The sequence below is a fragment of the Schistocerca gregaria genome, chromosome 1, assembly GCF_023897955.1.
Source record: "Schistocerca gregaria isolate iqSchGreg1 chromosome 1, iqSchGreg1.2, whole genome shotgun sequence".
Classification (NCBI taxonomy): Eukaryota; Metazoa; Arthropoda; class Insecta; order Orthoptera; family Acrididae; genus Schistocerca; species Schistocerca gregaria.
The window spans coordinates 270,568,310-270,595,508 of record NC_064920.1 but is presented as its reverse complement, the minus strand read 5'-3'; the positions used below and the strand labels follow the sequence as shown (position 1 = coordinate 270,595,508).

At 41.8% G+C, this 27,199-nt stretch overlaps 1 protein-coding gene across 1 annotated transcript in view; it reads left to right on the top strand.

The window, feature by feature from the left end:
* LOC126349536 (uncharacterized) overlaps nt 1-14,293 on the top strand; it is a 104,726-nt gene extending 90,433 nt beyond the window's left edge. The window contains exons 2-3 of the mRNA XM_050002482.1: nt 3,307-3,434; nt 14,047-14,293. Of these exons, the coding sequence (XP_049858439.1) occupies nt 3,307-3,434; nt 14,047-14,157 (239 nt within the window). The 3' untranslated portion in view covers nt 14,158-14,293. The remainder of the gene's footprint in view (nt 1-3,306; nt 3,435-14,046) is intronic.
* Nucleotides 14,294-27,199: the final 12,906 nt, after the last annotated feature.

Here is a 27,199-nt window from a genome sequence, read left to right as displayed (position 1 = left end):
CCAGGTGGAATTGACATGGCAAGCCGTTCCACAGGACTACATCCAGCATCTCTACGATCGTCTCCACGGGAGAATAGCAGCCTGCATTGGTGCGAAAGGTGGATATACACTGTACTAGTGCCGACATTGTGCATGCTCTGTTGCCTGTGTCTATGTGCCTGTGGTTCTGTCAGTGTGATCATGTGATGTATCTGACCCCAGGAATGTGTCAATAAAGTTTCCCCTTCCTGGGACAATGAATTCACGGTGTTCTTATTTCAATTTCCAGGAGTGTATGAAGTGGTGGAGCTTTACTTTTGGGGCTTCTTTTTAAACGTTTAGGACAAAAGTGGTGGTCACATTAGCTTTCCTTCTTTTTTGTTTTTAGTTTTAGGTACTTTCAGGAACGTGGGGATTTAAAAAATACGAAAAAAAGAAAATCGTTAAGACATGGAACTAGAAGGCTAAGGGTCATATGTGTGCATGCTGCTAGTTTTTTCCCCCTTTTCATGTTTGTAAAACATTCTGAGACTTCGTTATTCGTGGAAGTTAAGTATATCTTCAATTTCGTGTGTATGTCAGAAATGAAAGATGAAATTGCTGGGCGTGAAACAACTGACAGTGACGTTTCTATTTTCTCTTGTCACAAGTATTTCACCATTTTTTCCGAATACGGAGCGATTTCCGAGTGTGTGATTAGACAGAAAACTAAAAGCACAACTTAAAGGACTGTGAACGAAACTAGCAGCCATCATCTTTATACTCGCGTTTGTCAGAAGTATTTATCTACGATCGAATCCTTAACGACAGTAGTCAGAGATGAAAGATCCCCGCCATAATATTTTTACACTATACCGCCATATATAAAACATTTTGATGCATCAGATGCATGTTATAAGCTACGACGAACTTCAAGAGCTGCACTCGCCACTCGCTCTCGGAAAGGCGTTTTTAAAATTTTGTTTCTATGACTCAAATCGTTGATGTATCATACAGGGAAATAGGACCTTCTATGCGTCTTCTTATTCTTTGACACTCTTTTAAACAATTTTTTGGTGTTTTGTGGATGTATTTGTACAATGTACTATACCCATTCCTAACTCACGTTCCACAACGTAAAATCTAAAACAAGATACCGATGTGAATGAGAATGAAATGACATAATATAGCATTTATGACAATTTCCAGAACACAGTCAATATACCTATCTTTATTATACATGCATGGAAACACGTGGCCAGCGAAATTTGAGCACTACTACGTACTCGACACACACCTTTCGATACTGCGACGAAGAGCATGCCTGTGTGAGCTGGTAGCCGCTTCGTATTTGTGGCGCTGTGTGCACTGCAGTGTGGATGCAGAGATCTATGGCCACTTGCTTTTAACTGGTTGGCGCTTGGAGAACTGACAACAGCACCTCGGTTCACCAGAACCGTGCGGCATCACTTCCGAGATGCCTAAAGAATAACGTGGGTAGTCTCCTTCGAAAACAAGGCCGTTCAGTGCGCTCACCTATGATCCGATCGGCAGAGTGGCCGAAAGATACAGAATGGGGCTTTTGCAGACTCGCAAAGCGTCAGCTGCTGGGTGCGGTCACGGCGAATAGCTGCTGGTGTAGGCTTCCACGCCAGTTAGCTGATAGCACTCGTCCATGCTGAGTTGGTTGGCATGGAGCGTAACCTCAACTGATTCTTTAGTAATGCCCACCCAAAAGCCACCAGCTCGGCACAACAATTTCTTTTCTCAAATTCGAATGTATATCCTTCGTTGAGGCAGTGTTCTGGCACTGCTAACTTACTTTTGCTCTCCAGAAATATGCATCTAATGCGTTCCACGTAATGTTGCGAGATACAGCGCTGTGTCTGCCTGATGTACTGGTGCCCACATTACAATAGACGCCATATACGAGGTGTCCCTTGTAAGAGGCGACAGGTGCACTCTCTCCGGAGTCTCAGAAGATATTTGCAATTTCGTTTTTTCAATTCGTTTTGTAGTTGGAGTCAGCCGAAACAACTACTGTTCATGAGTCATCACGTCTTACTCGTGATGCCAAGCGTCGACGCAAAGTGTCAATTTGTTTACCTGTTTCAAACAAAGTGATTTCTAATGCCGAATATTACGTGGCCATTCGATAGAGCGGTCGCAAATTAGGCTAGGGTGATATTCGTTGTATTATTATGTTTCAACAGGAACAGTAAAACATGAAGAATACACCAATGCTCCAGCAGTGACTCGCATGCTAAATGCTACCGCCATGCAGTACCACTGCTCCGTCACTGGTGGAGTACTGGTTAGTCTTTGAGTTTTACTGTCCCTGTTAATACATATCGACACAACGAATATCGCATTAGACTAACATGGAACTGCTCTATCAAAGTGGAACGTAAAATCTGCTTTAAAAATCATTTTGTTTTTAACAGGAAATGAACCGACGCTTTCTGTCGTCGCTGGGCATTGCATGAGTGAAAGACGTGATGAGCCGTATTTGTTTGGGCTACAAACTGCGAAAACGAAATTGTAAACATTTACCGAAACAAAAAAGAGAAAGCTGCTAACTATTCTTAGGAGGGACACCAGTTATACCATGTATTTGTAGTTGCAGATTGTCTTTTACTATACTAAGCATATCTTCCGTTTTCTGTCGTGGTCGAAAGATGGCACTGGTGTTGTTTTCTCCTAGAAGTATCGCAATTTTGACTGAATGAGTCCGTTATAGGTGACAAAGAGGATTTTCTCTTCTTTGCAAATGTTTGTACACTCATTTACTTCAATATACGTCCAATATGTGCTTCACTGAAGGCAAAACATGTTTAAAGTATTGCCACTCAGCTGGGAGATTGTCTTTGTCACAAATGGCCCATATGTCTTGTGAACTAGAGTTATTAGAATAGTGTACTGTGTGGTGGATGATGGTAACTCATTACATGTAGACTACATGTTTTAAGGTACCATCTGCAATTTTTTATTAGCATATCCTTTGCTGAAGCTGATTTTTTAATTTTTTCCTGCAGTTTCTTATCATCTGTCATTCGTGTACTGGACTGTAAATGTTGGCACGTAAAATCTGCTTTAAAAATCATTTTGTTTTTACTTCATTTTACTCATTTTGTTGTTACTTCTTCTGCTCCAATCATCACACTGAATAATGTCAGAAACTAACTTGTGTCTGCATAGCTCTAGGGCATATTTTTCTGTGGATAATCATCCAGTGTTCCTATTGGTTCTAATGATGATAGTTCACATGTAGGTATACTGTGTAAATGCCACTAACATCAACTGAAAGCTTAAATTAAGTGCGTTGATGTCTTTTTTCATTTTTTTCAGCTTCTCAACTTACTTTCATTGCTGCGCTGCTGCTGGTATCAGCAGTTGTATGTGATTCAAAACCAGCTATGAGAACACCCTTGGATGCCATCGACACATGCCTCTTCACCTGTGACTACTGTTACAAGGTTTGTGATGAAATAGTGCTATGAGTTTTTATTTTACAGCAAAGGCCATTTGTCTCCATATGGCTCTACCAGTGACTAGTAGTCACCATACATGTGGATCCAGGCCTATTTCCATGTCAGGGCATAAGTCGTTTCTGAAGAAAGCACTTTCTTACTCTGCCTTAATTCTAATATTCACTGATTTCAACTTGTTAGCTAATGAGATGTGCAGCAAATGATTTCTTTTCCACATCTGTGCTTTATTTAAGAGTTTGATTGTATTAGATTTAAAGAGGTGATTTAACACATTAAGTAGATAACACATGTTTGCATTAATCATCAGTATCAATGTAACCATGCAAAAATGAAGGTTTTTCAAGTTCTTATAACTCTGTTACTTGGTTGCCTTTTGTTTGAAAATATGAAATTGACACCATTGATTTGATTTAATAAGCACAGAGAGACAAGAACAACAGTTGTCTTAGTCCACTGTTGCCCATGCCAAAACTGAGTTTATTGGGCGGTTTCACTCTCTGCGATCCTGGTAAACCTAACCGGTACATACCTTTAAAGAGTAGTAGGAAACTGTTAGTGGTTCTTTATTAGACTCTGTTTCATTGACTTAATGACCCAAATATTCTGTCTCTTTTGCCTGTACCGAGCGAGGTGGCGCAGTGGTTAGACACTGGACTGGCGTTCGGGAGGACGACGGTTCAATCCCGCGTCCGGCCATCCTGATTTAGGTTTTCCGTGATTTCCCTAAATCTCTCCAGGCAAATGCCGGGATGGTTCCTCTGAAAGGGCACGGCCGACTTCCTTCACCATCCTTCCCTAATCCGATGAGACCGATGACCACGCTGTCTGGTCTCCTTCCCCAAACCAACCAACCAATCATTTGCCTGTCATTGGAAGATTAGATGTGGTGTAATTTCATCCTCTTCACCACTTGGTCTACAGTTAGGGGCTTCTTCTACTGTACCCATCGTGTGCAGGTGTTACCTAAAGCTCTCATGACCAGTCATAACTGCTACAATGAGTTTCACCAGTTTTCTGTTCAAGTTCAGGACTAAAGAATTTCTCTTAAAACATGGTTTTGACATGATTAGCTTTCCATCATTATGTTTTCAGATCATAGTACAATTTTTACATGCTGCCTGATGATACAGCTACATATATTAGATTTTACCATGGCCTTAGTGATGATTAGGTTCCAGTCCAATAAATGGACTCATTGCATCTGTCCCAGCCAGCCTATCAGCTCATTAATTACCACCAATTCCTGAGTGACCAGTGATCCACAGCTAGTTTATCCTGTTGCTTACTCCTTGTCTCCCAAGGGCTTCATGGTATCCTGCAATGATCTTTGATCTCATTGCAGAATGGTTGATGGATATTTCAGAGCTGTTTGGCTATCAATAAATCCAGTTGCTATGACCCTTGTAGCATATGCACAAATTCTCCTCTGCACACACACTGATAGTGGATGTTTCCAACTGGAATACCGTGGCGAGCTTTCCTTCATAGATCGCTCTCTAGTCTAGCCATTTACCCCATCCGCAGTGTCTTAATCTGCCTTTGACTCTTCAGTAAACCACACTCTGCCTTCTGAACAATAATCGTGGTTCATTCTTCCACTGCTTCCTTCTTCCAACTGTTACTGTGAAAGGTTTAACGAAGTTTCTGGAGGTTACTGTAAGGTCAGTTAGCATTTCCCTGACCAATCCTATTCTAGACATCCTAAGGGTATCCAGTTATTTCCACTGTTTGACCTGTATGCCCCAGCTGCTGCATCCACTGTAACCCAAAGGTGTAATGCAGGCATGTCCAGCATAGTCTCCATCGCAGCATTGGGTATGCTGCTGTTTCTGTCTGTTATGGCTAAGCAGGCCAGTCTCTACACATTGCCAAGCACCTTAGCAACCACCTTCTTTCATACTTTTTTCCACCATAATATAGCCCCATAAATTGTCACGGGAATTATTAGAGTGATGTATATCCAGTACTTACTCCTGGGGTCTAGATCCCAGTTTTCAGATCCTTATTTTACCATGGACCATTCTAGTTCTCATAAGAGTACCTTTTGCCTTGGAACATACACTCCTGGAAATGGAAAAAAGAACACATTGACACCGGTGTGTCAGACCCACCATACTTGCTCCGGACACTGCGAGAGGGCTGTACAAGCAATGATCACATGCACGGCACAGCGGACACACCAGGAACCCCGGTGTTGGCCGTCGAATGGCGCTAGCTGCGCAGCATTTGTGCACCGCCGCCGTCAGTGTCAGCCAGTTTGCCGTGGCATACGGAGCTCCATCGCAGTCTTTAACACTGGTAGCATGCCGCGACAGCGAGGACGTGAACCGTATGTGCAGTTGACGGACTTTGAGCGAGGGCGTATAGTGGGCATGCGGGAGGCCAGGTGGACGTACCGCCGAATTGCTCAACACGTGGGGCGTGAGGTCTCCACAGTACATCGATGTTGTCGCCAGTGGTCGGCGGAAGGTACACGTGCCCGTCGACCTGGGATCGGACCGCAGCGACGCTCGGATGCACGCCAAGACCGTAGGATCCTACGCAGTGCCGTAGGGGACAGCACCGCCACTTCCCACCAAATTAGGGACACTGTTGCTCCTGGGGTATCGGCGAGGACCATTCGCAACCGTCTCCATGAAGCTGGGCTACGGTCCCGCACACCGTTAGGCCGTCTTCCACTCACGCCCCAACATCGTGCAGCCCGCCTCCAGTGGTGTCGCGACAGGCGTGAACGGAGGGACGATTAGAGACGTGTCGTCTTCAAGCGATGAGAGTCGCTTCTGCCTTGGTGCCAATGATGGTCGTATGCGTGTTTGGCGTCGTGCAGGTGAGCGCCACAATCAGGACTGCATACGACCGAGGCACACAGGGCCAACACCCGGAATCATGGTGTGGGGAGCGATCTCCTACACTGGCCGTACACCTCTGGTGATCGTCGAGGGGACACTGAACAGTGCACGGTACATCCAAACCGTCATCGAACCCATCGTTCTACCATTCCTAGACCGGCAAGGGAACTTGCTGTTCCAACAGGACAATGCACGTCCGCATGTATCCCGTGCCACCCAATGTGCTCTAGAAGGTGTAAGTCAACTACCCTGGGCAGCAAGATCTCCGGATCTGTCCCCCATTGAGCATGTTTGGGACTGGATGAAGCGTCGTCTCACGCGGTCTGCACGTCTAGCACGAACGCTGGTCCAACTGAGGCGCCAGGTGGAAATGGCATGGCAAGCCGTTCCACAGGACTACATCCAGCATCTCTACGATCGTCTCCATGGGAGAATAGCAGCCTGCATTGCTGCGAAAGGTGGATATACACTGTACTAGTGCCGACATTGTGCATGCTCTGTTGCCTGTGTCTATGTGCCTGTGGTTCTGTCAGTGTGATCATGTGATGTATCTGACCCCAGGAATGTGTCAATAAAGTTTCCCCTTCCTGGGACAATGAATTCACGGTGCTATTATTTCAATTTCCAGGAGTGTATATTCTTCATATAAGAGGTCCATAATTTTTTGCATCCATGATTACCCCTAAATACATCACTACCTCCTTGACTGGCAGAGTTCTGTCAAGGAGCTTGAGATTCCAGTAGGTTGTGGATATGCTTCCCCATAAATGGTACTACAACTGTTTTCTTGGAATTGATCCTTAGATCCTGTTTTCTGCAGTTTTGCACAATGTTCAGCGAGTTTTGTGCCTTTGCTGTAACAGTACTAGAAAATTTGCCATGTATTATTATGAGTAAATCATCTATGTGTCATTGGCAAAAGTAGCCTCTAGTATTTCAACTGCTCAATGACTTCACTCACCACTAGGCCCCACAGTTTACATCTAGAGGAACCTCAGTCAACTTCTTTTCCCTAGAGTGAACATTAAGCAGTTTTTATAAAGTCCTTAGAAGAAAGGACACACTGACAAGACTCATATCCTTAGTGTGACCAATTCTCCCTGACTTTGGAATCAAAACAACCCTCTCTTTTATCCAAGCATTAGGAATGATTCCTGCTGCTAGACTGACATTTAACAGTCTACTTGGGAATCTAATGAAACCGTCTCCTGTTTGTTGCAGTAGAGTGAGAAAGAGTCCATCTGTGTCTAGTAACTAGAATGGTTTAAACACTCTCATTGCCCTCTGGATTCTCTCTATCTCTCTTTCTTTTTAATCAAAGAATTCTCTGTCGATTCCAAGTTTTCCCTCTGATTACCTGTAAAGCAGTGCCTCTCATGGACTTCCTCCTAGTCTATGTTGTCTGCCAGAGTGTATCAAGCGAAGTGAATCTCAAGTAGCATATCTGGCATCTCACTCAGTGAGCTACTTCCTTAAAGTACCTCCTGGATTGGTTGGTATACTAGTGAGGATTTTATAATGTCTAATGCAAGTAACACTTTCTCACAGAATACCTTTACTTGCTTGATCACAATGTTGTATTTAACAAGAGCCTCCCGACATTTTGCACATTGTCCTTTCTTCCTTGCAAGATTGATCAATCTTCTTGCCTGCTTCCTTTACAATTCCAGATTGTTGTTTCACGAAGATACATTTCTGTTGGAGCAGTTTCTGAATATGAGATCATAATCGCAGATGTCACTGTGTTTGCCAGTTCCTTAAACTCTTCTGGATTCCTTATCAAACTCCTGACTTCAGAAAGGTGTAGGTTTTGGTCTTTCCTGTATGAGTCTGTCTGTTTTACTAGTATTCCTATAGGCAATGGTCGGTTTAAAACCCAATTCAACCTCAAACATAGCACACATGTGGCCAAATAAGGATGGTTCTAACACCATATGCCATTGTTTGACAATTACCAGTCCAGGTACGCATTAGAGTGGACCCAAATGTTATGAGACTGACTTCTTCTCTTCTACTGTTTCTGAAGGTAGGTACCCTACGCCTATTCAAGATTTCAAAATTACTCTGGAGTAGATATTCAAGTTGGTGCTCACCAGTGCTATTGGTGTGTCTATTTCCCCATAGCAGGTCATGGCCATTGGCATCCAGAGGACCAACATTTGTTAATTCTGCTGTGAGCAACCATTTACCAGTCGCCTCACTTCCTGGGATTGAAATTTCATTCTTAAAATAAATGCATGATCTAGAGTTCTTTAGATTTATAGTGTAAATCAACTTACTTCTAGTTCCTCTGAGGTCTGAGATGCCTTCTTTATATACACTACTGGCCAGTAAAATTGCTATACCAAGAAGAAATGCAGATGATAAACGGGTATTCATTGGAAAAATATGTTATACTAGAACTGACATGTGATTGCATTTTCACGCAATTTGGGTGCACAGATCATGAGAAATCAGTACCCAGAGCAACCACCTCTGGCCGTAATAATGGCCTTGATACGCCTGGGCATTGAGTCAAACAGAGCTCAGATGGCGTGTACAGCTGCCCAGGCAGCTTCAACACGATACCACAGTTCATCAAGAGCCGTGACTGGCGTATTGTGATGAGCCAGTTGCTCGGCCACCATTGACCAGACATTTTCAATTGGTGAGAGATCTGCAGAATGTGCTGGCCAGGGCAGCAGTCGAACATTTTCTGTATCCAGAAAGGACCATACAGGACCTGCAACATGCAGTCGAGCATTATCCTGCTGAAGTGCAGAGTTTCACAGGGATCAAATGAAGGGTAGATCCACGGGTCTTAACACAACTGATATGTAACGACCACTGTTCAAAGTGCCATCAATGCGAACAAGAGGTGACTGAGACGTGTAACCAATGGCACCCCATACCATCACACCGGGTGATACGCTAGTATGTGGATGACGAATACATGCTTCCAATGTGCGTTCACTGGGATGTCTCCAAACACGGATGCGATCATCATTATGCTGGAAACAGTACCTGTATTCATCCGAAAAAATGAAGTTTCGCCATTCGTGCACCCATCACAGGCACTCCTGTCTGTGATGCAGCATCAAGGGTAACCGCAGCCATGGTCTCCGAGCTGATAGTCCATGTTGCTGCAAATGTCTAACTGTTCATGCAGATGGTTGTTGTCTTGCAAACGTCCCCATCTGTTGACTCAGGGATCGAGAAGTGGCTGCACGATCCGTTACAGCCATGCGGATACGATGTCTGTCATCTCGACTGCTAGTGATATGAGACCATTGGGATCCAGCACAGCATTTCGTATTACCCTCTTGATCCCACCGATTCCATATTCTGCTAACAGTCATTGGATCTCGACCAATGCGAGCAGCAATGTCGCGATACGATAAACCGCAATCGCTAAGGCTACAATCCGACCTTTATCAAAGTCGGAAATGTGATGGTATGCATTTCTCCTCCTTACACGAGGCATCACAACAACGTTTCACCAGACAATGCCGGTCAACTGCTGTTTGTGTATGAAAAATCGGTTGGAAACTTTCCTCATGTCAGCACGTTGTAGGTGTCGCCACTCGCCCCAACCTTGTGTGAATGCTCTGAAAACCTGATCGTTTTATATCACAGCGTCTTCTTCCTGTTGGTTAAATTTAGCGTCTGTAGCACGTCATCTTCGTGGTGTAGCAATTTTAATGGCCAGTAGTGTAGATAGGCATCCTGGATCAGGGCCATGTCCACCTCCCCTCTTCTCAGAAGATGACTCAAGGCAGCAGTTGCCCCTTTACTGTGTTGCTGGTTTGTCTGCAACACTTGTAGTTTCCAGCTTGCTGTTATGGTCACATCTGATGTCTTTGAGTATCCTGATGGTCCTGTGAGTCCTTAAGTCAAATTTAAGGTCATATTCTCACACTGTCATGAGGGATTTTTCACTGACTTGCACCACAATGTTTGCTCATCAGAAACAATCTTTCAGTCCATTACTCTTCAGTTCTCTGTCAAGACCTTCCAGTTCTTGTCTATATTTTCTTGAACAGAGTCTTAGGAGTATCCTTAAGAAGTTTTGGTACAAAAATTGATATCTTCACGGTACTAAAAATCTCAGTTGGTTTCTTGACCAGCAGCTTCACCTCTTCCCACAGAGATATTCTGAGCACCATCCCCTTAAGCCAATCCACTGTTCCCGTCTCTTCACACACAGAGATAAGAGCACCTTTACCCAGATAGGCTCTCCTACACTTAGGACCTGGACTTGCATCCTCCCCAGTCTTTTCTTCGATCTATTTAGCCTGAGAGGTGGGAGTATCAGCCCACACTCTTCAATATGAGACAGTCTCTTTTAGGAGGTCATAGATTCAAGGGATTCTGAGGGATGAAGTAGTGAAGGCAGCAGAGGATCAAGTAGGTAAAAAGACGAGGGCTGCTAGAAATCCTTGCGTAACAGAAGAAATATTGAATTTAATTGATGAAAGGAGAAAATATAAAAATGCAGTAAATGAAGCAGGCAAAAAAGAATACAAACGTCTCAAAAATGAGATCGACAGGAAGTGCAAAATGGCTAAGCAGGGATGGCTAGAGGACAAATGTAAGGATGTAGAAGCTTATCTCACTAGGGGTAAGATAGATACTGCCTACAGGAAAATTAAAGAGACCTTTGGAGAGAAGAGAACCACGTGTATGAATATCAAGAGCTCAGATGGCAACCCAGTTCTAAGCAAAGAAGGGGAGGCAGAAAGGTGGAAGGAGTATATAGGAGGTTTATACAAGGGCTATGTACTTGAGGACAATATTATGCAAATGGAAGAGGATGTAGATGAAGACGAAATGGGAGATAAGATACTGCGTGAAGAGTTTGACAGAGCACTGAAAGACCTGAGTCGAAACAAGACCCCCAGAGCAGACAACATTCCATGAGAATTACTGACGGCCTTGGGAGAGCCAGTCATGACAAAACTCTACCAGCTGGTGACCAAGATGTATGAGACAGGCGAAATACCCTCAGACTTCAAGAAGAATATAATAATTCCAATACCAAAGAGAGCAGGCGCTGACAGATGTGAAAATTACCGAACTATCAGTTTAATAAGTCACAGCTGCAAAATACTAAAGCGAATTCTTTACAGACGAATGGAAAAACTGGTAGATGCGAACCTCGGGGAGGATCAGTTTGGATTCCGTAGAAATATTGGAACACGTGAGGCAATACTGACTTTACGACTTATCTTAGAAGAAAGATTAAGAAAAGGCAAACCTACGTTTCTAGCATTTGTAGCCTTAGAGAAAGCTTTTGACAATGTTGACTGGAATACTCTCTTTCAAATTCTGAAGGTGGCAGGGGTAAAATACAGGGAGCGAAAGGCTATTTACAATTTTTACAGAAACCAGATGGCAGTCATAAGAGCCGAGGGGCATGAAAGGGAAGCAGTGGTTGGGAAAGGAGTGAGACAGGGTTGTAGCCTCTCCCCGATGTTATTCAATCTGTATATTGAGCAAGCAGTAAAGGAAACAAAAGAAAAATTCGGAGTAGGCATTAAAAGCCTTGGAGAAAAAATAAAAATTTTAAGGTTCGCCGATGACATTGTAATTCTGTCAGAGACGGCAAAGGACTTGGAAGAGCAGTTGAACGGAATGGACAGTGGCTTGAAAGGAGGATATAAGATGAACATAAAAAAAACGGGGATAATGGAATGTAGTCAAATTAAATCGGGTGATTCTGAGGGAATTAGATTAGGAAATGAGACACTTAAAGTAGTAAAAGAGTTTTGCTATTTAGGAAGTAAAATAACTGATGATGGTCGAAGTAGAGAGGATATAAAATGTAGACTGGTAATGGCAAGGAAAGCGTTTCTGAAGAAGAGAAATTTGTTAACATCGAGTATAGATTTAAGTGTCAGGAAGTCATTTCTGAAAGTATTTGTATGGAGTGTAGCCACGTATGGAAGTGAAACATGGACGATAAATAGTTTGGACAAGAAGAGAATAGAAGCTTTCGAAATGTGGTACTACAGAAGAATGCTGAAGATAAGGTGGATAGATCACATAACTAATGAGGAGGTATTGAATAGGAATGGGGAGAAGAGAAGTTTGTGGCACAACTTGGCTAGAAGAAGGGATCGGTTGGTAGGACATGGTTTGAGGCATCAAGGGATCACAAATTTAGCATTGGAGGGAAGCGTGGAGGGTAAAAATCGTAGAAGGAGACCAAGAGATGAATACACTAAGCAGATTCAGAAGGATGTAGGTTGCAGTTAGTACTGGGAGATGAAGAAGTTTGCACAGGATAGAGTAGCATGGAGAGCTGCATCAAACCAGTCTCAGGACTGAAGACAACAACAACAACAACAGATTCAAGACCTTTTGGTTCCTTCCATTTGTGTTTAAAAAGCCATTCTTTATTTTGTAGTTTATTTTCTTTGAGGAACTTCCTCCTATAATCCTCAGTTATGGATTTGATCTTGACTTTGTCCAACTTCTCAGTGATAATTTCCACTTCTTGTACTGGTCTATCAAGTGATTCAATAATGGGAACAGCTTCCACTAGTTCCAACTTGGGTGTTTTAGGTCTCATTGAATCCCATAGATATTGTTTTTGTTTTGTTCTATGCCCTCCATTTTGGTTCCATGAGAATTGGGAACTTTTTTCAGTCAACAATATGATCCCACGCAGTGCAAGCCTAATTACTCAGGGAGACTGCTCAGTATCCCTGAAGCTCCATTAAGGACATCAAAATCCCTCAACAGTGATTGCATCACACCTTGTGTTGTGTATGTGGGAAACCGGTGGAGTGCTATGGGAGTAGATATGAAAGAGATGAGGGCTTTGGTGGGGACGCTATCTGTTTCATCCATTAAGGTCTGTCTAGCATGGGAGGCCCTGCCAGAAGCTGCACTATAGCTGGCATAGCCCTTAGCTTCATGCAAACATGTAAGCCTCTCCACACCTGCATTGTCAGTACTTTGACAAGGCTGTGTCCTGCGCAGAGGTTGACGCCACACTCTGTTGATGGAGATCTCTAAAGCTTCAAAAGAAATTTAAAAATGGTATCTTCTTAGCTAATTTTTCTACAGAGAAGAAAGTGATTTAGAGTAAAGTATTTTAAACCCCATTAATAGCATGACAAATAACCCAACTCTTTATCGTGTAGTTATTAAGCTGTCAGCAGAATGCAAATGATAGCTACTTAGTGTAACTGAGGGAACAGCAGCACGCTTTTCTTTTAGCCTATTAAAGTAGCATATAGTAATTTAATGATTAAAAAAATAGTACCCAAGAGCTGCTTTTCTTTCTGTTCATGTGTACTTCATTGCCTTCTATATAAATGAAGATTTTTCTTCATTCTGAGATTTACAGAACATCATCAGTGAAATTATAAATGTTTGTGGGCAAAACTATAATTTTTTGTAGCTGGAACTATTGTGTCACAAGAATGAAACCAATTTATATGTTAGGATTAGTCTTCAGTGTTTTTTTATTTACTTTGATTTTGCGACTAACACATTTGGTCTTCTATCTTGTTTTTCAGTTGATCTATAAAAAAATTTAAAAGAAGAATGCTGTAGCTAACTTTCATGTCATTATCTTCATTTTAAGGAATGTTTATCAGAAACAATGAAGTTTTCATTATTTACTTGGCTAAGTAAAAAAAAAGAAAATTACATATCATCCACATTACATTTGACTATTACACATTTAACTATAAATATGACATGAGGTGTTCAAAAATAAAGTTAATCTTATTATCCATATTATTTTTATATTACAGGGGAGGGTCCTGTTGGAGTGCGCAAATGAGTGCCTGGATCGTGAAGGCACAATGCATGAGAAATGGCTAATGACATGTCCATATTTTGGACAACAAGTTTACTTTGAATGAAAATAACTTTGTATAACAGACGATGTTAAGCATGTTTACAGTCTTCATTTTGTTAATTTGTTAAGTAAATATAATGTCCACATAAAAGCTTGAATTCACAACTGTGTATCAAATAAATACAGCATTTCTATAAATACTCATTGTTTACTTTTGTCACCTTCAACTTAGGTAACTACATAAATATAAGCATTGTATGAGCCATTATTTAAAATTCTTACTACAAATGATGTGTTTGGGTATCCAAGATGTGAGGACAAGATGGGTACAATAATATGAAAAAGATAACATACTGATACCGAAATATGGTATGTCAATACAATGCGCCAAAAATCCAATGGATGGCTGATGTTGGCTAAAGCATTGCTGTGTTTCACACAGTTACATGTATTACAGACAAAAGACATTACTGTGATAGTATTAATCCTACCTGTATGTGCAAGTAGTATGTCATCGCCATTACACACATTTATAGTAATTAGCACAAAGCATGAAGATGAAGAAAAAGAAATAGAAAAATCTTTTGAAGTTCATCTATATCTACATGATTACTCTGCAATTCACATTTAAGTGCTTGGCAGAGGGTTCATCGAACCACAATCATACTAGCTCTCTACTGTTCCACTCCCGAACAGCGCGCGAGAAAAACGAACACCTAAACCTTTCTGTTCGAGCTCTGATTTCTCTTATTTTATTTTGATGATCATTCCTACCTATGTATGTTGGGCTCAACAAAATATTTTTGCATTCGGAAGAGAAAGTTGGTGCCTGAAATTTCGTAAATAGATCTCGCCACGACGAAAAACGTGTTTGCTTTAATGACTTCCATCCCAACTCGCGTATCATATCTGCCACACTCACTCCCCTATTACGTGATAACACAAAACGAGCTGCCCTTTTTTGCACCCTTTCGATGTCCTCCGTCAATCCCACCTTGTAAGGATCCCACACTGCGCAGCAATATTCTAACAGAGGACGAAGGAGTGTAGTGTAAGCTGTCTCTTTAGTGGACTTGTTGCATCTTCTAAGTGCCATCCACATTCAGATGTAGCAGCACTTTTCTCTTTTGGGGAAGCACTTTCTGCTTAACACATACAATTGCATCTGGGCAGAGGGCACATTTCCTGGACACTGGCGTGAAGCCACTGTCATACCCATTAAAGATAAACATCTTCCTTCTAGCTACCGCCCCATCTCTCTTACCAGCTTTGTTTTTAAGGTGATGGAACGCATGATTCATGCTGGTATGGTGGCTCGAGTGTCGCAATTTACTGATGAATACACAGTGTGGATTTCGAGTGCAGCATTCTGCAGTGTACCATCTCATTACTTTGCCCACCCATGTCATGAATGGTTTTCTGCGGAAATCCCAGACTGTGGCCATGTTTTTAGATTTTGAGAAGGCCTGCGACACCAGCTGGAGAACTGGTATCCTCTGTACTCTTTGCATGTGGGACTTCCATGGCCGCCTGCCCTGTTTCCTTTAGACATTTTTAAAAGACCGAGTTTTCAAGGTGCGTGTGTGTTTTGCTTTGTTGGACTCCTTCATCCAGGAAAACGGTGAGCCTCAGGGGTCTGTCCTGAGCGTTGTCCTCATTGCTATCGCCATTAACCCTATAATGGCCTGTCTCCTGCCGGATTTCTCTGGCTCCCTTTTGATTGATTTTGCCATCTATTTGCAGTTCTCCACGGACCTGCCTCACTGAGCGGCGTCTTCAGTGATGCCTTGTCATCTTTACTCCTGGGGCATTGACAGTGGCTTTCGCTTTTCCATTGACAAAACCATGTGTTTGAATTTCTGGCGACATAATTGGTTTCTCCCACCATCTTTACATCTTGGGCCTGTTGCCGCCGGCCGCGGTGGTCTCGCGGTTCTAGGCGCGCAGTCCAGAACCGCGGGACTACTACGATCGCAGGTTCGAATCCTGCCTCGGGCATGGATGTGTGTGATGTCCTTAGGTTAGTTAGGTTTAAGTAGTTCTAAGTTCTAGGGGACTGATGACCTAAGATGTTAAGTCCCATAGTGCTCAGAGGCAGCCTGTTGCCCTTCCGTTTGTCGAAAGTACAAAATTCCTGGGACTCACGCTCGATAGGAAACTCTCTTGGTCTTCCCATGTGTCTTACCTGGCAGTCTGCTGTATGCAGTTCATCAGTATCCTATGTGTCCTCAATGGTACTTCCTGGGGTGCCGATCGAACCACCCTCCTCCGTTTGTACCCATCCCTTGTCCGTTCAAAACTCGATTACATGTGCTTTTTTATGCGTCTTCATGTATCTCCCGCTTACGCTGTCTCAACACTATTCACCATTGTGGCATCGGTTTGGCCACAGGTGCCTTCTACACTGCTGAACTACCACTGTCCTCCCGCCGTGACTTTCTCCTCAGCAAGAATGCATGCCATTTGTCTGCTGTGCGTGGCCACCCATCCAATGCCTCCTTCTCTGATTACTCCTTTGATCGCTAGTATAGGGCACATCCCTCTTCTCAGTTACCTCCTGGAGCCCCCTTTTGGAACTCGCTACAGCGGCTGAACTTCACACTACCTGCACCTTTGCTGGTGGGTGTGAATCCTTCACCAACATTGCTTCATGAAACGGCCCATGTTAACCTTGGCCTTCATTTGCTTCCTAACGACACTACTCCAGTGTCGGTCTATTACCTTCAATTTCACGACCTTCGCATTGAACTTCGCGATATTACCTTTGTATACACTGATGAGCCTTGGACTGCCCATGGAGTTGGGTGTGCCTTTGTCATTGGCACCCGTGTCTTTCGATATCGGCTTCCGGCACGCTGCTCAGTATTTACAGCCAAGCTTTTCACCCTATATCAGGCCACAGAGTACATATGATGGCACAACCTTTCCAATTGTGCCCTCCGTTCAGATTCACTCAGCGCCCTTCAAAGTCCACATGCACTGTAAACCACCCATCCATTAGTGAAGCGGGTCCAGGAAAACGGTCACTTTCTCACTCTTGGTGGAACCAGTGTGATGCTTCTGTGGGTTCCTGGAAACAAGGCTGTTGACGCTCCTGCCAAGGCTGCAGTCTTTGTACCTCAGCCCACTAGTTTTCCCTTCGATGATTTGTCTTTCCGTCTGTCAGGAGGTGGTATCCCTTTGGCATCACCACTGGTCCTCCGTTCATGGGAATAAGCTCAGGATTATTAAGCCTCTCCCAGCAGCTTGGACAATCTCCTCTCGGCCCTCCCACCAGGAGGAGATAATTTTAACCAGGCTGCGTGTTGGGCACTGCCTTTTTAGCTATCATCATTTGAAAAGTGGCGCTACCCTACCACTGTGTACACGTTTCATCCAAGTTTTAATTGTCCAACACTTCTTGATGAAATTCCCATTTTTTAACTGTTTATATTCCCGCTTAGGTTTGCTGTCTGAGTTATTGGGTGTTTTAGTAAATGACATGCAGGCTCTCAACTGAGTTTTACTTTTTATCTGCCAAAGCAACGTGCCAAAGGCCCCTTAATTTTTAGTTTGGAAATCTGTTTCTGTATTTTTGCTGAAAATAAGAAAGCAATTAAGCTGATGCCATTCTCTGTTGATATAGTAATCAGTTAGCGAAATTCCATACAATATTATCCTTTTTTATAGATTTCTATTTTCGATATCGTGTTTATAATTTTGTTGCTAAATGTAAGTGTTTTTCAAAATTGACTAAGTTTGTAGTTGTGGTTTGGGAGGGGGGGGGATGAAAAATGTTATTGGGCTCATGGGTGTAACATTATCTAAATACAGGACTGACTATACTGCTGATTTCTGCTTTTACTACATAATATGTAGTCTGTGTAAGTGCAAGTGGCAGATCAGTACGTCAGTTTAGTGACACTCAATTATGAACAGCTGATTCTCTTTACTAGTGTATACTTTAACTTGTTTCATGTCCCTGAAGATTCTTTTTTAGTGTGAGATCTACAGAACACCATGAATGAATGGAACTTTATAAATAAACTTAGAGGAAGAAAACTGTTGTTTTACAACAACAAACAAAATCAATATTTAATCCTTTGTAAATTTATTTTTATATATGAATTTTCAATAAGAATGGTAACAATACAGCAATGGATTATGTTTTTCTTGAGACAACATTAGTACGTAAGTTCAGTTTTGCAGGTGTTACTAATTGGTTGTCAGCCACTGAGGCACTGGGCTTGATGTTGACAGACTATCTTATCTTCATAATCTTTACAAGCAAAGTAAATGAAAGGTTAATACATGGTTCTAGCAAAGGAGTTCCTGATTTCAAAATAAAATCTCTTGGAAACTTAGATCAATAGAGTGCAACAAATTGTATGTTTATCGTGGAAGGCTCCAGAATTTTATACAGAAGTTTTGAAATAATTTGAATAGCTGCTAGCAGATGGTGCTGTAATCATAATAAATAATGTGCCGGTGCTGAGTGGTCAGTTCCACTGTTGAGACATGAAAGCAAGTTAGTGTACTGAAGGAAGAGGTTCAAATCATGTCTTCCATTCAATGGTATGTTTTTCTGTCACTGGAATACCACAGGTTAAGATACAGTCCTACAGCAACAAGACCCAGTTTTCAAATAAAATATAGTGTTATAAAAGGACAGATGCAAAAACCATTTCCAAGCTCTTTGCCAAATTCCCCTGGACAGGCAGTGTGGCTGGTGATCTAGTGGGGACTATTGGCCCCAGGTGAACTGTAATTACTTCCGAATATGTCGTCATGGTTTCTGAAATTAGTCGGCATAGTCTACGGAAAACAGTTTGAAGTATTGCAGCTGGAATTGGTTTGAAGCATTCCAACATGCAGAAAATCCAAAGCCACTAGCTGTACCTGTATGACCTGTGTGACAGAGGGTTGATTCTTCAAACGGGACTCACAATGATTGATAATGAAGGATTTGATGTTGGCTGTATATCGTTCACAGGTGAAATGTGCTTTCATCTCAGTGGAGTAGTGAATAAACAAAACTGACAATTTTGGGGTTCTGAAAAACCGCATTTGTATGAAGCTAAACCAGTGCACTCTCCCAAAGTTAGTGTCTGGGCTGCATCATGCAGAAGAGGCATTGTTAGCCCATTTTTCATATGAGGAAATGATCACTAATGAATGTTACATTGCAATTTTGGGACAATTTGTAGCCACACAGCTACTGGTAACGTTGGAGATTCAACCAGACACCAACTGGTTCATGCAAGATGGGCCAGATCACATTCCACCAAATAGCTGTGTTGCTTTCTTGATGAATACTTCTGGAACAGGGTCATTCTGCTGGATTATTGCAAATTTACTGGTGCAGGGATAGTTTTGCCTACACATTCACCTAATCTGACTCCCAGGGGCTAGTTTTTGGTGGGGCACATTGAGACACACTATCTACTGGAACCACCCCATAACACAGGGTGAGCTTAAATCAGTAAACTGTGTAGCATTTGAATCGTTCTCCATGGAGACACTATAGCATGTGACAGCAAATTTCATTGTTTGTTTGTGCCACCTACACATTTCTGCACTCTTATGAAGATCTTTGAGATGACTTAAGTCAAAAAATCCATAACAGTTTCAACACAAAATAAATCATCCAGTTCCTTAAAAAATCATGATTGAGACTCTAAAAAAAAACAATGCATACTTTATTTCTAAACTTGTCAATTAAGAGAGAAAAGATGCAGTCAAAAATGTAAAATTGTAAGACAGAAATAGTGGCTGGCAGATCACTATTGGCTGGTGGAATTCTGCCAGTTAAGAAAATGCATACACAATGATAGTGCAAGCTATTCTAGAATACTGCTCTACAGTTTGGAATCCTTATCAAGGAAGCATGACAAAAAATACAATGAAGGAATTAAGATACATTTTACTAGGATTGTAACAACAGTGTAACAGAGATAGTCACGGAACTTAATTTTTGAAAATTTGTGGTAAGTTCCTATGGGACCAAACTGCTGAGGGCATTGGTCCCTAGGTTTACAAACGACTTAATCTAGCTTAAACTAACTTACGCTAAGGACAACACACACACACACACCCATGCCTGAGGGAGGATTCGAAACTCCGGCGGGGAGAGCTGTGCAAATCTTGGCAAGGCACCTCAGGCCGCATGACTACCCCAGATGGCAGGGAACTTAAAATAAAACTTTGGAAGACTTTGTTCTCGTGAATCACTAACAGGTAAATGCAGATAACTGATATTATAGGCAGTATATGAAACAGTTCTGTTGTCTCCAACATACCTCTTGTGAACAAACCATTAAAATAAAATAAGTGTTACAGTGTTTGTGGGTTCTCATTTTTCATTCTGTCATTATGAAAATTAAATAGCACACAGAGTAACCCATATTCATATATCTCTGACAAGCAGTGTATAGTTGCTTGTGGTGAATACATGTAGATGTAAATTGTTTCATGACAGTTATGGGAAACTGATTTCTCTCTTTATCGACATCATGGATTAAAGGTGCAGGACAACCTCAGTTGTCTAGAAAAGAAAAGGGAATTGTCTGTGACCTTGTTGAAGAAGGCAGCTAAGCATCTGGCTCAAATGTTTACGAGAACAATGAACAAATCCTGCAGATCTGATCTTGTAGCTTCTGCAGCATGCTTGATGAAGTTTTGTAAATACAGCAAGTCATCTTCATCTTCCATGCATGAAATCACAGCTCCACACCTGTTAATCATCTTCATAAGAATCAGTGAAGACTGACATATGCATCCTGTACCACACTAAATACCTGGCGACATGAGTAGCATGTTGACGATGGAAGTGTGAAACTAGCTATCCAAAGCATTTGCCTCTTTTCTAATCACTCTATTGTCTATGTGTGTAAATTATAGCACAAGGTTTGAACTACACATATTTCCATAAATATTTAATAATCTGCAATAGGAGATACAATAGGTTACAAAAGAAGAGTGAAGCACTTGTGTTCACTGGAATAGTCTTCCATGATGTGTTTGACCTATATAATTGGCATCAAACTTTTTAATGTCTAGCCTTCTGCGATAGTAAACTGTCCTTTACCAACTTAATGTGTAAATTCTGAGATGGTGGGTGGAAAATACTTTTAACTTGCGTTTTCAAACAGTTCTGACTATCTTTGGCGACCTCCTAGTGTCTGACTTTGGCTGACAACGGCCTGTTAATCTACTGGATAGAGAATCCATTTTCCTTGAACATGGGATTCAGGTGTACAAGCTTCTTACACAAACTATCTTAACCGAAAACAGTATGTACTGACACACAAGTGTTCCAAACATGCCCATATTTCTGACAAGTAATGACAAATTAAAGATATTAAATACAAAGCACTATGAGTTGACCTAGGATAAAATGAATGTTCCAAAGAGTCATGATTTTTCCTTTTGACCACAAAATCCAGTATAGAAAACAACCATTTTTTTCCATTCCTATGTCTAAAACTGAGTGTTCTCAGGAAAAAGTACATATGCTATGAAAACTCCATTGGGTTATCTTCTCGACAGAACAACAGCATCAGGGTACATTTACAGTGATTTCAAAGCTCAGTTGGTACAAGCGCTGAAGGTTTCACGAGAATGTTACATCTAAGATAACTGAAATCCTCTGGAAAATTCAAGTACAAGTAATCTAAGACAGCGGGCAATCAAGGATCAGTAAATAATGATTTACTAATCTACAAGGTCAAAGTTGATAAAGGATATTAGTAAGTAGTTTGAATTAGCCTATATTGGGTTTTCTGCAAGTCCATAGTTTTTTCCCATAAGTTTAATAAACACAAAAGATACATACACTAAAAACTTTGAGTTATCAATATTATACTCTCCTTCACAATTTACAACAGTCATCCTATGCTGGAGTAACTTTTCAATTCCGCGATTATAAAAATGATGGCTTTGAGGCGAAGAACTAGTCGATCCCTGTTTGGAGAGCATTTTCATCCAGAAAGTACGTTCCTTGAACAGGATGTATACACAGATAAAAGAAAAAAAATCCCAGATTTCCTGGTTAAAAATGCACTTTTCCCTGGTGAAAATTCACTTTTCCCGTGTGAAAATACTTTTTTTCCTTAATGAAAATAAGCATTTTCCGTGTTAAGTGACAATATATTTTCCTTTGGAACTGTAAAATTTATCCATCCTTCGAATAGTAAGGACACTGGCATATAATTCCCCGAATCTTCAGGAGGCGAAACCCAGCAAGAAACAACACTTCTGTAAAGCTCTTTGATGCACGGCAACATTGTGATGTATATTTCCGTATTACGAACGTATAAACACGAATTCTACCAAATACCTGACAGCAGCTTCCGAAGTACTGAAATCGAGACTGTGGCGCGCCTTTGTCAGCCAATTACAGCTCATGTCACATGGTCTCGCCAGCCAATGACAGTAGATATTCAGAGTACAGGACGAGAGTGAAGGTATATAGTTGGGGAATAGCAAATAGGAAAAGCTAATGGATTAAACTAATATGCATACATTATAGCTACAAGAAAAGCTAAGCTTTCACATATAATATGTGTCGTCAAAAAGTTTTTGCTGTTTTTTAGAAGGATGTGGTTAGGCAGGATCCTAAGAACATAGCTTAAATTGCAGCAGCTTAATATTTCTGATGAGAACGATTATAAATTTCATTGCTGTGCACCGAGCGTTTCTAGTTTACCTGGCTGAATATGTGTTCTGTCAAGCACTTATTTTGCCATATAAAAGCCAATTACGTGTTAAATTGCTCATGAACTCTGCACTTTTTTAAAGGATAATTGTACTTTTTCAGATCGTTGCTGCATAATGTGTATTCTATGAAAGAATTAAAATAAATATGAAGAACTAACTTTGAAACTAGGTCATTTTTAGTGTTTGTTACCCTTTAAGGTATATCAAACACAAATGTGAAAGTACAAATTTAAGTATCGGTATTAATGGCTGGTCTTTTCGGCCCGAAATTTTTCCAAGTGATTGGTTCTCAGCGTTAAGTTTAGATGAGAGTCTAGCCCTCAGTGACTTACAAAATTCATCGCACGTTGTCAATCTTGCGTAAAAGAAATTTACTTTTAAAGTAACGCTTCTGAAACCACCATTTGCAATATTTTCCCTCCACCTGTTGAAGGCCCTACGCATAAGCGACGGACCGCAGCGATCTGTTGCATTCGATATCGCCTGCAATTGGTCGCTCACCACGACACTCCACACGCGAGCAATTTGCCAAGCAATAGCAATCGCCGTCACTATATTAGGGTGGCATACACTCTCATATTTCCGTGGCTCTCCCGTCTTTGAACATATTTTTTCGCAGTCTCCTAGCTCCCAAATTTTCAAACTCATTGGGCTTTTTTCTCAGGTTTTATGTTTATTTTATTTGTTTATACGTGTACAAATATTTTTCTGGCATTTAAATCTTGCGCGATCGGTGAGAATTCGTCGAAACATTGGACTACAGAGACAACTGATTCTATATCGCCATTATGTCTATAGATTAATATGTGACTTCGTGTCTGTGCCGGTGAATCGTTGTTTTAGGTTTTATGACGGGCAACGAGGACTAAGCTAAAACGCCACACAAAAAAGACAAAGTATATGTGTACATATCTTACGAAGTGAAAAGCTTTGCACCATGGATTGGACCAGCACGGTCAAATGCTTATAAAGCAAACTGCTCTCCATCTGCAAACGTGAGTTTGGCATCGGACAGGTAGGCAAGAACGACTGTTTACAGCACATGAATACTTGAGATATTGTATTGTTCAACATGTAGTTATTAGTACCTGGCAATTTTCTGAGTTAACTTCTTGCATTTGCTTGTAGGTCACAAAAGCAAAGCAAATGGTGTCATCACTTCTTCAGCTCTCCTCGCTCGTCTGTAGGACCGTTTAGATATGTAAACAATTGTGACGTCACGCTCATCCATACGAGGCCTACGAGAAACACACATTGAAAGCAATGTGTTGCTACCATGGAGGTAAAAATTCTACCTCCATGGTTGTAACGAAGTCTTTGACCCACGTTGCTGTCTGCAGACGCTTGTGTGTACACTGTTGTAAATGGTGTCTATTCTTCGCAACTAAAGTTTTATTTCGGTGTTACTCTCTCTTTTGTTTTATTGCTGTAGTATTGTTCTGCACCTGCGGGCTAATGTAAAATTCTTTGTTAGAGTTCAAGGTTTACTATCAAAATTACAAAAATTTAACTGAAAGCTAAAACAAAAATGGGTAATTTCCAAGAATGTTCGCATACCGAAGCCGCGGGCTCCAAACCATAGATATCGAACGTACAATTCTAAATCGATCACGCGACTGTGGTGGCGGGTATTCTTTTTGTAGGGAAGTGTGTGGGGAGTACATGAAATATAGGGGCCGTTGGGGGGCCGGGTGTTATGGTCGAAACTGACGAATCACATTTTGGCAAAAGGAAGTATAACATGGGGGAACCTTCGGTGGGATTATGGGTTTGTGGGGCAGTAGATACCGGTCAGGAGTGTCACGATCTATAATTGTTCAAAGTAGTACCGTACCCAATCGAAGGAAGGACGTTTTGGTAAGCTTAATTGAAGATCACGTTGCATAGGGTTCCACTGTAATTTCAGATGGCTTTTCTGCATAAATGGATTTAGTGGAAAGTAAATCACAATACTGAGTGCAGATCATTATCTACAGGGGCTTGCACAAATAGCATAGGGGGTTATTTGTCAGCTGTGAAATCTCTTGCAGGGAAATGGAAACGCCAGATTCAGATTTCACCTTTTCGAATATTCATCGAGACATAGTATTCCCCACACATATTGCCCGTTTAAATGTTTTATTAAACATGTTGGGCAAATGTACCATCCAAAATAAGTTGGCTAATTTCACATGAGGATGGTTGTGTGTGTGTGTGTGTGTGTGTGTGTGTGTGTGTGTGTGTGTGTGTTTCGTAATGTTGTGTTTGTTGTGTATGGGATTTTTGTTTATGTCTTTCAAGGTGAGTTTCTGTTCTTTTGGAAGTTGCCGTCTGGTAAGTTCACTTTTCCATTTTCTTCTTTTACTGCATTTGACTATTTTGACGTTCTTCATTGTTGTATTAAACCATTACACCAATACGTATGTTTTCGTCTAGTCCAGTACGTAATAGAAATTTCGCAGTAGTGCGATTTTTTCGAATCTGTACTAGCAATACTGAAGGCGAAACGGCCGACACAACTGAAATTTGTATCCCGTCCTTCAGTTGACCTTTACACTGACACTACGTATTCGAAAAGAACGACATATGTAACACTGATGAGATTTACCAATATATGTGAACTGGAGAGCAGGATACAAATGTTGCGTACAGCCATATAGCTCAAGTAAAGAATGGGATACTATTAGCATCGAAGGGGAAAAAAAAATGTTACCCCATAGTGAAGTACAGGATACAAATTGTCTATCTGTCGTCTTATTGCCTCTTCGCGTAGTTCAACTGAGGTACAGGTTGCAAATGTAAGTACTTCCATTTCCACGTTTTCGTTAGCAGTGTACATATATAGAGGTCAACAGAAGTATGGGATACAAATATTATATACTTAACTCGTTCCGCCATCGGTAGTACTAACATCTACCTAAGAACAAACTGTTAGTGATAGCGGAGGCGAAATCAATAACATATGTAAAATTTTTATCTTGTACTTCATTTAGGGTTTCGTGAAGCAGGTTTTACATATTTTAACTGAACAACAGGGCACTAATGCTAGTGAAAATGAAGAAATCAATGTATGCAAAACTTGTATCCCGTACTGCACTTAAGCAATAAAATTTGAATGCGGTTCGAGATACAATTCGTATATATGTGACGTGATGTATTCTATGCTGCTGTGGGAGTGACAAGTCGATAGTCGACAGGACATTGAAACATTCTCTTTGTGAGTGAAGTTCTTTCGAGGAAAGACCAGTGTTCGTTTCCCGTGTTTCACCTATGTATGTATTGTGTTTGTGCGGCACAATAAAAATGATTATTCCCACTATAAAATCTATGCAAGCGTTTTCTTTTATGTAGTGAAATTACCCCTACATAAGTGGTGACCCCGTAACTAAGTGGTGTGACAGTAGACAAGTTTCTTTAGATATTTTCCGCGCCGTCTCGTATAGACCTGCCGTCTGCACAGAACCTCTTCCCCGACATCGATGGCGTCGTCCAGAATATCAAGAAGGAGCTTGACACGATGCAGCAAACCCCTCAGTTCACAGTGCCATGGATTCCTACATCTCATGCCGACTTCGTCCACTATGTTACGTTTCTAACTGCGCCGCGTGAACTGGCGGTTCCCATGCCTCCGCCACTGGATATTGCCTTGCACAACCAGCCCGCAGGTCACAACGATATCAGACCAAATGTGCTCGCGTTTTCAACCCCCGCGTCGGTGCCGCTACCACAAGTTTGAAACTTTCCATTTGCTGGCTCTCATGGCCCACCCGCATCGCAGTTACAAATTCGGCCCCCACCTCTCGTTCCCAAACGTCCGGAAATTTGGTTTGCTATTATGGAGAACATTTTCATGCAGCAATAAATAGTTGATGATTTTGAACAGTTCACTCTAGTAATATGCAACCTGGACCAACATGCGTCGTCAGTGGTATTGGAAATATTATGCAACCCCAACCACAACAAGCCTACGTCACCCTCAAGATGGCGTTAATTTCGCATTGCACAAAACCTGTGGCCCAGTGGATAACACAGCTCCTGTACCACGAGAAACACCGTGACAAGTCGCCTTTAGACTTTTACCGGCATTTACGTGCTATAGTGGACCCTTCCGTGTTCTCAGACACATTACTTGTGCACATCTGGCAACAGAAGTTACCTTTGCAAGTGTGCTTAACCTTACTTGCTTACAAGGGCCGGCCATTAAGCGAGTTGCTGCAAGTGGCCTATAGAGTGCACTCCCTACTCAACTCGCATGCCACAGTGGCCACTGCCTCCGCAACTATCTCGGTCAACGACACCGGCCGAGCACGCCGGAGCTGATAGACACGGCGCCTCCAGCTTGTGCTGCCACGACTGCACGAAAAGCACCAGTTGCAGCAGTTAGAGCCACGCGACATTGTGGCAGCTGACACACACATGCTGCATCGCCA